This window comes from Plecotus auritus, assembly GCF_963455305.1.
Source record: "Plecotus auritus genome assembly, chromosome: X".
Taxonomy (NCBI): Eukaryota; Metazoa; Chordata; class Mammalia; order Chiroptera; family Vespertilionidae; genus Plecotus; species Plecotus auritus.
The window spans coordinates 19,424,885-19,436,759 of record NC_137784.1 but is presented as its reverse complement, the minus strand read 5'-3'; the positions used below and the strand labels follow the sequence as shown (position 1 = coordinate 19,436,759).

Sequence of the window (11,875 nt, the reverse complement as noted above, 5' to 3'; positions counted from 1 at the left end):
AGTGTCATTTCTTTCTCAATTATAGGAAAACATTCACCAACTCAGTCACCATTAATTGGGGATTTTTATAGAAGATTTTTCATTGCAGGTTCATGTTACTTAATAAGCATAGAAGTATATAGGTTTCCCATTTCATTTTTGGTTAAGTTGGGTTAGGCTTTTTATATAATTTCAAATTTATTGGAATAAAATTGCTTATATTTTGTCTCGGTTTTTAGATTCTATAATGACATTTCTCATGTAAATAATGTGTTACTTTCTTGATAATTTTAAAAATCATAATGAAATATCCTTCTTTGTAATTTTTTTTCCTGGAAGTCTAATGTGTTTGGCATTGATTTACCTGTCCCAGTTTTCTTATGCTTAATTTTACATGATACATTATTTCTCTATACTATTACTTTCAACCTTACATTATCTTTCAATTTAAATCGCCCCTCATATAAACAGTGTATACTTGGGACATTTTTTTGTGTCTGAAAAACTTTGCCTTTTAATTGGAATATTTAGACTTAAAATAATATTTCTATTAATGTAGATTGATATATAGTTGTCTATCTTGTCCTTTTTTTATTTTTCCATCTTCTTTCTATTTCTCTTTTCTTTTTGTGCCTACTTCTTTTGTGTTTATTAAATAATTTTTGTTATTCAATATAAATTCCTCTCTTGGGTTTTTATCTGTGGTGATTTGAAAACATGCCACATATTTTTTTGACACTCCCTTGTTTTAAGAGATGGAGTTTATAGCCCCTGGGACAACCTTTTTTAAAAAATATTTATTTATTTATTTCAGAGTGGAAGGGAGAGGGAGAGATAGAAACATCAATGATAGGAGAGAAAAACAAACAAACAAACATTGATTGTTTGCTTCCAGCACACCCTTAACAGGAATTGAACTTGGGACCTTTTGGTCTGCACACCAGTATTCTATCCACTGTGCCAAACTAGCCAGGGCTCCTCAACTACCCTTAATGACTCTCTTATAACCAATAGAATGCAGCAGTTTGGTTGCTATGCAAATTCCCAGGCTGAAGTTCCAATCAGCTGCCATTACCAACTGCTACCAGTGGAGGACGCCATCTTGGACCTATAGCCCAGACTCTTCCTGCATTCCCAGTGATTCTGAGTCTACCACATGTTGGTAGCAATGTGATTTACAGTTAGTCAAGCATAAAATTGTCTCAGGTTTGTTGATGTGGCTGTGTCTTATTCAATTCTCAGTTTGGAAGCAGAATTTTGATGGATGTAGAATTCTGGGTTGACAGTTTTATATTTTCTTTCAGCATTGGAAAGATTCTTCTCCATTTTCTCTGGTTCTCCATGGATTCTGCTGAGAAGACAGCCATCTTATAAATCATGTTTTTCTCAGATAGGTAATGTATCTTTATTTTTCAGATGTTTTCAGTTGGTATACAATTGTTTACTTCACTGATATTGTTATATTTCATATAAGTACCTAATACATAGTTAAATAATACAATGTCTCAATATTTCAATGCCAATATTGTGAGTCCAAATTATTCTGTTTATCTAAATAAAAATATTACTTATGTGATTGACAATAGCAACAAAACATAGCAGAAGCAAAAGAAAATCCATAGGGAAAATATTTAATTTTTATTTCTTACTGAATACATATCTACAAATTGTGTACAAAATAAAATAATTTAAGTGCATTTCCAAGTAAAATATCAAAATTGTTTTTATAATTGCTCATGTGTTGTTGAGAAAATATAGAAGAAGAAATTAAAATCCTTTATAAAGAATAAAGTGACACTTGTATTACCTACAGCAAAATACTTGTTTTGGCAAATCATAGTCTATATCTGAAACTATTATGTTATATTATGGAGTTGATTCAGTAACAGGCAATATATAAAACATAAGAGAAAGTAACACAAGTATCTACATCTATATAGTTTTAATACATAAAATTGTTGTTATTCCAAATAATTATAAAATGATTAACCAATGGAATAGTAAAATACAACAATTTATACAGCATAAGCATTAATCTTCAATAATTATAATAAATATGCTTAATAATTGGTGCAAATTAAATAAATAATATTGTCTTTATCTTGATACCAGATTATCAAGAAATGTTAAAATGGTACTGATCTCTTGGAAATTAATTTGGCATTTTTAGCAAATTCTTCTTTTACAAACTCTTTAAAAAACTAATTTGACTTTTAGGACTGTATCCAACACAGCTACTCAAAATTAAGCATAAATTTCTGGTTACAAAATTGGCCAAAGGGCTATTTTAAAATAAATTATATTGTGTTCATTCCATGGATATTATGTAAATACTAGAGGCCCAATGGAGTAGGCCTTTGCAGCCTACAGATTTATGCTCTGGTGGGGTCCCTCGGCCTGGCCTGTGCCCTCTTGCAATCCAGGACTCCTCAGGGGATGTTGGATAGCCAGTTTTAGCCTGATCCCCACAGGCCCGATCCAGACAGGAGGGAGACCAATCCTGTGCATTGAGTGTCTGTCCCCTGGTGGTCAGTGTGCATCATAGCATCTGGTCAACCAGTTGTTTGGTCATTTGGTTGCTTAGGCTTTTATATATATAGATACAACCAATTAGGTAGATCTTATATAGTTATAGATGATATATCTATGATATATTGCTAATAAAAATAAAGCAAATTAAAATTTCACTTCTGTGCACACATATATAAGTAATTATTTATGTAAATGCATATTTATGTATATATCTGTTTCTGTACACACTTTAATGATATAAATCTTTATATAGTCAGAAACTTTAATTTTTCAAAAATAAACTTCAAAGAGTGGGTTGCTGGATCACATGATTAGGGTATCTCTAAGTTATTTTATAATTTGACAAATATTCACACCATGATTATACCACTTTACATCCTATCAGCATTGTGTCTCCTTCACTCTCCATTCTTGCTAGCACTTGTTATGTTCAGTATTTTTAACTATAGTCCTTCTCATAGGTGTGCAGTGGTATCCCATTGTCTGAATTGCATATGTGTAACCAAGTCTTAGTTTTTTTTTTGTGTCAGGTATCCCCAGTAAATGGAGAGAACACATCAAAGGCCTGATGTTAATCCTTTTATGATTACTTTTAGTGCATGTTGGATTTTCTGTATGAAGTTCTACAGAGGAAATTGCAGGCTCGGGGTGATATTTTTCTTCTTCCAGGGACCGTTTCTTTCATGATTCAGAGGCAGTTCCTTTTCACCTTGAAACCAACTTTTGAAACTGGGTCTCCAGTCTTATTGCAGGCATTTTCTATTTCTGGTTCATGTAGATATTTAGGGCATAGCCCCTCAGGAATGCCAAAATAACCCACAATGTTTGTTTTGTTTCATTAGCCTTCTGCCTGCCTGGGTCCTGAGCTCAATTTCTGTCTCCTGAGATGGTGAGAGTGCTGCTCAGGTGCTTAGCCCCTCGGCCTCAAGTTTAGACTTAGCATCTCCAGTGTTCAATAACCTCTTTTGAATGAGCAAATACTTCGTGGGGAAAAATGTTGCCAAATTTGGATCTCACTACCAGGGTCTCTCTTCTTCCTGAGATATCCTGTCCTTTCCGTGCTTGCTTCCTTGAGTTTGATACCTTGAGATGTCTTTCATATATTTGCAGCTTTCCCAGTTTTTCTCAGCAGGATGTTTGTGCTATTTGACTGTTACAAGTGCTCTTTGACTGTTACAGGTGTCTTCTCCAAGGCTATTTTTTTGAAACAAGTTTTATGTAATAGGTGTTTTTATTCTCCCATTCCAATCAATTTCAGTTTTATGTCAAAACAATGAACAAAATTTAATTTCTATTTTTAGTAATTTATATTCATTTGCAGTTGCTAAGATATAATATAGACATTCTGGATACCCTATACCCAGTTTCCCCTAATTTTAACATCTTGCAAAACTATAGTACAGTATCTCAACCAGGATATTAACATTTATACAAGTCAAGACACAGAACATTTCAATCACCACAAGAATCCTCGGTGTTTCCCTTTTATAGGCAAGTCCTCCTTGCCCCTTGGCCCATCCCCGACTTCTAGCAACTCCTAGTCTGTTCTTCATTTCTATAACATTTTTCATTTAATGAATATTTTACAAGTGGAATCATTCTTTTTTAAATATGGAGCCCACACCCGGGGATGTGCCCTGACCCAGAATTGAACTGTGACCTCCTCGTTCATAGGTCGACGCTCAACCACTGAGTCACACCGGCCAGGCAGTGTAATCATTCTTTATTGACCTTTGAGTTGGCTTTTATCACTTAGAATTATTATCTGGAGTATCATCAAGGGTGTTGAATACAAAATGGTATTTTTTTTTTTTATTACTGGGGAGAATTCCATGGTATGGGTGTAATCATTCACATTTTGATTAATCATTCACATTTTTTCCTTTTTTAAATTTATTGGGTGATACTGGTTAACAAAATTATATAGGTCTCAGGTGCATAATTCTACAACACATCATCTGTACACTGTGTTGTGTGTTCACCACCCCAAATCAAGTCTCTATCCATCACCATTTATTCTCCCTATACCTTCCTCCACCTCCCCTCATTCCCCCTCTCCCTGGCAATCACCACAGGTTGTCCATATCCATGAGTTTTTCCTCCCTTTTTTTCTCTGTTGCTCAATCCCTCCACCCCACCCCTCACCCGGCCCCCTTTTCCCCAACAGCTGTCAGCCTGCTCTCTATCTATGAGTCTTTCTCTATTTTTGCTTATTCCTTTTGTTCATTAGATTCCACATATGAGTGAACTCATAAGACACTTGTCTTTCTCTGGCTTACTTCACATGGCATAATGCTGTGACAAACTGTAAGATTTCCTTCTTTTTTATGGCCTAGTAGTATTCCATTTGTGTAAATCACATTTTTAAAACCACCTGGGTGTTTCCAGTTTTTGGCTTTTACAAAAAAAAAGTTGTGATAAACATTTCAGTACGTGTTTCTTTGTGAACGTGAGTCTTCATTTCTCTGGGACAAATATTCCAAAGTACAATTTCTGTGTCATATGTTATTTGCATGTTTGGTTTTTATAGAGACTGCCTAACTTTTTCAGGGTGGCTGTATTTGACATTACAAGAAGCAATGTATGAGTTTGTCTGCATCATTGCCAGTATTTTATGGTATTTAGCCATTCTAAGTTGTTAAACAATTTTCATGTGATTATTTGCTGTAAGTATATACTTTTGGTGGAATTTCTCTTCATTTCTTTTGACAGTTTACTATTAGGTCTAAAAAATTTTTGTTATGAGAGTTCTGTATATGTTATAAAAGCTCATCCCTTTGTCATTTTATGACTTATAAATAAATTCTCACAGTATGTAGCTTGCTGTTCCAATTGCTTAACACAGATAAAACTGTTAGTATAGGAAAAGTTTTCAAATTTGATGAAGTCTAACTTATTAATTTTCCTTTGTATAGATTGTACATTTGGTGTCAAATCTGTTGACTGCTTTTTCAGTCCTAAGACCTGAATGTTCATATCCTATTTCTTTTATATAAGTTTTACAGATTATGTTTTACAACTGGATCTGTGATACATTTGTGTTGATTTTTTTTTTTTTTGTATGAGATGTGATGTGAAGTTTAGACTGAGGCTCAATATTTGGCCTATGGATAGCCAATTACTTTAGCACAGTTTTGGAAAAGACTATTATTTTTCAATTGAATAGCTTTTGAAGCTTTATAAAAAAAATAAATTGGCCATGCTGTATGGGACATTTCTAGGTTCCCTTTCTGTTTCATTGATCTGTGTCTCTCTCTCTAGTAATACCACACGATCTTGAATACTGTAGCTATATAATAAATCTTGAAATTGGTGGAGAGATTCCTCCATCTTTATTCTACTATTGCAAAATTTTGTTAGGTGTTGTAGATCCATTTTCTGTTCATTCAATTTTAGAATGATCTTGTTAATATCTATAAAATACTCTAAATTTTCTTTAAGACACATATTTGATACATGCTGCACATTTTGAACAGGTTCATTGAGGTATAATCGATTTAAAATAAATTTCACAACACTATTGTTAACAGTATATTTTTCAAAATATGTAGTCATGAAACCATCACTGCAATATAGATATCCACTCCTCCCCTGCCAAGTTTTCTTATGAAACTCCTATTTCTTCTGTGTGATCCTTCACAAGCCCTTCACACTTCCCCTTATATGGACATTGTTGTAGAAGTTTTTGTAGAGAGATATCATTTCATTTTTTTCTTGTAAAAACTTCAAGGAACAGAATGGCTGCATTATGTGATAGTTGTATATTTTGGTTATTTTACAATATGCCAAAGTGTTATGTGGTGTGAATATACTGTTATACTCCCTGCCATCAGTATAAGAGAATCACATTTACTCTATCTCATGCCATCATTTGCTTTGGTCAATATTTTTCATTGTTGCCCGTCTAATAGGTATCTCACTGTTGCTCTAAATTGCCTGGGTGTAACCAAGTCTTAGTTCTGTCTGTTCCAACAGCCTCAGTGAATGAAGAAAATAAATTCCCACCCCCACCCCCGCAATGAAATAGGTGTTGTTTTCCTTCTCATTTACCCCCCCTCTTTTTTTTTTTTTTTTTTTTTTACTTAAGAACCAATAACTTTATTTGAAGAAATGGTAAAACATGAACATATAAACTGAAGTGCCCGTTTTGCAAGGGCAATCTGGCAATAGGCATGCTGGGCACGGTGGCCAGGGGACGTCACCCCATGGCTATCCGTCAGGCAGTCCAGGCTCAGTTCTTCTTGCTGCCATCCAGGGGGATTGCGTCGAAGAGGTACTCTGCCAGGCTGGATGTCGGGGCTCCCAGCTTGCGCAGGTTGCTGATAGTGGCTCCCACGTTGTAGATGAACTTCACCTCCTGGCGCAGGTAGTGGTGCTCCAGGAAGTCGCACAGGTGGGCATCTTTCTTGCTGGTGGCCAGCTGGTGCAGATGGAGCAGGCTCTGGTTCACCATCCTCTCCACGTGCAAGGCGGTTTTCATGGCTTTCAGGCCGCTCTCCCACTGGTTGTGGTCAGGCCTCCTGATACCTCGCAGGCGGATGCGCCCCCCTCGCTGGTTCTGCAGCCTCATCAGTGCCTGGGCTTGCTTCCACTCCTCCCTGGACTGCCACAGGAAGAAGGTAGCGAAGTGCTGCAAGGCCTGGTCCTGGCGGTCGAAATAGAAGGCGATGGATGTGTACACGTAGGAGGCGTGCAGCTCCAGGTTGATCTGTTTGTTGATGGAGACCTCGCAGTGGGCATGGTAATTCTGGCGCACTTGGGAGATGGGCCCCAGCACCGCCACTGGAGGCGCAGGAAGCACGGGTGGAGGCGCAGGGGCCATGGCTGGAAGCATGGGTAACAGGTTTTCCGGGGGTGGCCCTCCGGCCAAGTGGATCAACAGAGCCTCATGGCGAGGGCTGAGGGGCGGGCTGCGGGGTGGGCAGCGGCGCGGGCGAAGGCGGTGGCTTCTCCGGGGACGGATCATTCCCATGGCGGTGGATGAGGGCAGCTGAAAGCCCAGTCAGCAGCGGTGGTGGTGGGGACCTCGAAATGTCCCTGGGGGACCCTCCCAGCGTGGCCGGAGACAGGGGTTCCCAGGTGTTAGGCTGCAGGCAGCTGACGGTTGGCTCTGAGGTGGGACCATCCCCCTTTTTTTTCTTGATTTTTTATGTTTTTATTTTATTTTTTATTTTATTGTTTAAGGTATTACAAATAGTAGTACATGTCTCCTTTCCCTCCCCTATTTACCTCCCCCCCGATCTCCCCTGCCTCCCCATACTTGCCCTCACCCCAGAGAATCCAGCACGTGATCAAAAATAACCACACGCCAAAAGTGATGCTTCCCCCCTACTTTTTGCGTGTGGTTATTGTTGATCACGTGCTGGATTTTCTGTATGAAATACTAGAGAAGTCATTGCAGTTTCTGAGTGGTTTGATCTTTTCTTGAGTGAGCATTTGCTTTTGAGAGGCAATTAAGGTGGGGATAGTTCATCTCATCACACTCAGTGATTGAGTTTTTCCGAAACCGGATCTCAGGTTTTGTCTTTCCTATTTTAGGTTTCGTTGCCATTAGGGCATAGCCACCTGGGGGTGCCAAATGAACCCCTGGTTTGTTTTCCAGAGTCTCTCTCTTCCTTGGTGCACAGTCAGGTACAACTTGTGCCCCTGGATTGGTTGAGACTCCTGGAATCCTGTTCAGTTGCTTAGCTACAGCTTCCTGTTTAGTATTTTGGATCCTCAGTCTCATCTTTGGAATCAGGAAAACACTTCAAGAGCAACGAAGTAGCAAATTCGGGTGTATTTCACCACTTAGGCTTCTCTTCTGAGATTGCACCTCTTTAAATGCTTCCTTCCTTGGGATGTGATGCCTTCAAACAGTATCTTTAATATCTTCCAGCTTTCTTAATTTTTCTCAGCAGGATAGTTGGGCTAAATAGACTGCTGATATGCCGTGAGTGGAAATGTTCATCTCTGCTATCACTAGTTATTGAAATACTTTTGGATCTGTAGATTATTTTATAGAAAGTTAATACAATTTCTATGCCCATAAGACAAACTGTTTTTGTGAAGACAAATGATCTTCCCAGGATTGCATTTATTTTCTTATCATTTCACATAATGTATTTCCGTTTAAATATTTCATTGATTCAATAAAATTTTCTTCAGTTTTCAACGTGTGTCAGGTATAAGCCATGTGATGGTGGTATTAATGAGGTACAATCCAGTGGGAAACAAATACAGTAAACAATGAGTTTATTATAAAAGATAAATTTAGGAAGAGTTCGTTATACAGCCATAGTAATGAGATTACTACCTATATACCATGTTTAATTGCTGCTCTAGGGATTGCCATATAAATCTTTATCTTATTCTGGTATATTTAGAGTTATGATAGTACCACTCAATTTGAATGTATCTTCCCAACACTTTATTTCCTTAAATTCATTTCCTTTCCTTTGTTATATTTTTAATATCACATATATTTTTGTCATATATTTTATATATACAATAATATTTACCATTTTGCTTCATAGAGATGTATTTCAAAAATAGAAAAAAAATGTCGTATTTATCCACATATTTTCTCTCTGCAGTATACCTAGCTTTTTCCTGTAGTTTTTCATTTCCATGAGATGTCTTTTCCCTTCAGCTTAAAGACTTCGCTTTAGTATTACCTGTACTATAGTTTGTCTAGTAACACATGATCTTGGATTTGATTGTGTCTTATTTCATTCTCAGTTTGGAAGGATAATTTTGATGAACATAGAATTCTGAGTTGACAGCTATATTTTTTTTCTTTCAGCATTGGAAAGATGCTGCCCCATTTTCCGGGTCTCCATGGATAAATACTCCTGAGAATGCAGGCATTTTATATCATCATTCCCAGGTAGGCAATTCATCTTTATTTCTCTGGCACTTTTAATGTTGTTTTTTAATTCATTGGCTCCTAGCAGTTTAAGTATGATATACCCTCATGAATGTCTGTTTTAACCTAATCTGCTTTGGTTCTATTGATCTTGGGTCTTTAATTTGACATATTTCTAAAATTTTGGGAATTCTTTATTTCAATTTTCACATTTTCAAATTTAGTATATAGCAATGTGATAGTTTTTTGTGTTTGATCATGTATCCTGCAACCTTGCTGAAATCATTTATTACTTTTCGGAGGATTTTTAGTAGATTGCTTGCAATTTTTGACATAGACAATAGTATCTTTTGCAAATTGGGATAATTAGAATTCTTCTTTACAATATGTGTGTATATTATTTATTTTTTGACATATTGGGAAGACTTTCTAGTATAATGTTTAATAGGAGTGGTTGGATCAGACTAGCTTGCCTTGTTCCTGATATTAGAGTGAAAACACTCAATCTTGCTCCATTAAATATGATGTTAAGAGGTGGAAGAGGGGGGATAATGGTGATGGATGGAAACTTGACTTGGGGTGGTAAACACATAATGCAGTGTACAGATGATGTGTTATAGAATTGTGCACCGGAATCTATATAATTTTGTTAACCAATGTCACCCTAATAAAGTCAAGAAAAAGATGCTTTTTACCAAATTGTGGTAAATAGAGTCTGTGGATAACTTGATGGGATTTTTTTTATCATGAATGATTGTTGGATTTTTTCCAAATGTCTTTTCCATATCAGTTGCTATGATCCTATTTTTTCTTCTTTATTCTGGTTATATTGTGGTTTGTGCTGATTGATTTTTAAATGTTGAACCAGCTTTGCATACCTGGAATGAATCCCATTTTGTCAAGCTGTATAATTAATTTTGGCATCACTGCAAAAATTTTGCTATTCATTGAGGATTTTTGCATCTATGTTCATGTGAGAGATTCCTCCGTAGCTTTCTTTTTTAAAATATATTTTTATTTATTTCAGAGAGAGAGAGAGAGAGAGAGATCGATGATGACAGAGAATCATTGATCAGCTGCAGTGGGGGTGAGCCTGCAACCCAGGCATGTGCCCTGACCATAATTAAACCATAACTTCCTGGTTCATAGGTCAATGCTCAACTACTGAACTACTGAGCCACACAAGTTGGGCTGTAGTTTTCTTTTATTGTACTGTCTTTGGTTTTGGTATCAGGATACTATTTGTCTTATTACATGAGTTGAGAAACATTCCTTTCTTTTCTATTTTGTGAAAAATGTGTAAAATTAGCCGAAACCAGTTTGGCTCAGTGGATAGAGCGTCGGCCTGCGGACTGAAGGGTCCCAGGTTCGATTCTGGTCAAGGGCATGTACCTTGGTTGCGGGCACATCCCCAGTGGGGGGTGTGCAGGAGGCAGCTGATCGATGTTTCTCTCTCATCGATGTTTCTAACTCTCTATCCCTCTCCCTTCCTCTCTGTAAAAAATCAATAAAATAAATTTTAAAAAATGTGTAAAATTGGTGTTAATTTTTTGACTACTTGGTAGATTTCCAGTGAAACCATCTGGACCTGGATATTTTTTTAATTTTTTAAAAATTGGTTTCAGAGAGAGGAAGGGAGAGGGAGTGAGAGATAGAAACATCAATGATGAGAGACAATCATTGATCAGCTGCCTCCTTCACTCCCCCTACTGGTGGTTGACCCTGCAACCTGGGCTTGTGACCTGACCAGGAATCAAACCCGTGACTTCCTAGTTCATGGGTTGATGCTCAACCACTGAGCCACTCCAGCTGGGCTGGACCTGGATTTTTTTTTTTTGTGTGTGTGGACATCTTTTAAAATTATGAATTCAATTCCTTTAATAGTTTTAAAACTATTCAGATGATCTGTTTCAACTTGATTGTTTTGGCGTTTGAGGTTTTCGAGGAATTGATCCATTTCTTCTAAATTGTCAAATCTATATCATTCCTATTTTATAGTGATAGCCTCTCTTTCTTTTTAAAAAATATATGTTTATTGATTTCAGAGAGGAAGGGAGAGGGACAGAGATACAGAAACATCAATGATGGGAGAGAATCATTGATTGGCTCCCTCCTGCATGCCCCCTACTGGGGGTCGAACCCACAACCTGGGCATGTGCCCTTGACCAGAATCAAACCCAGGACCTTTCAGTCCGCAGGCTGACACTCTATCCACTGAGTGTCAAACCATCTAGGGCCTCTCTTTTATTTCTGATATTAGTAATTTGCATCTTCTATTTTTTATTTTTGTCAATCTTGCTATATGGGTTTACCCATTTTTATTGATTTTTTTCAAAGATGCAACCTTTTCTTTCATTTTTAAATTTTTTTTCTTTATTTTCAATTTCATGGTTTCCTGCTTTTCTGTTATCATTCCCTTTCTTCTGCTCACTTTGGAATTATTTTGCTCTTCTATTTTCTCATTTTTAGCAGTGTAACTTACTTATTGACTTGAGACATTTCTTTTTTAATGTAAAC

At 36.9% G+C, this 11,875-nt stretch overlaps 1 protein-coding gene across 1 annotated transcript; it reads right to left on the bottom strand.

The window, feature by feature from the left end:
* Nucleotides 1–6,742: 6,742 nt before the first annotated feature.
* On the bottom strand, nt 6,743–7,483 carry LOC308239530 (ferritin heavy chain-like; the record flags this gene model as incomplete). The annotated part of the gene is made up of 1 exon (XM_080652312.1): nt 6,743–7,483. One exon carries the CDS (start codon nt 7,481–7,483, stop codon nt 6,743–6,745), a length of 741 nt encoding a protein of 246 aa, XP_080508438.1.
* Nucleotides 7,484–11,875: the final 4,392 nt, after the last annotated feature.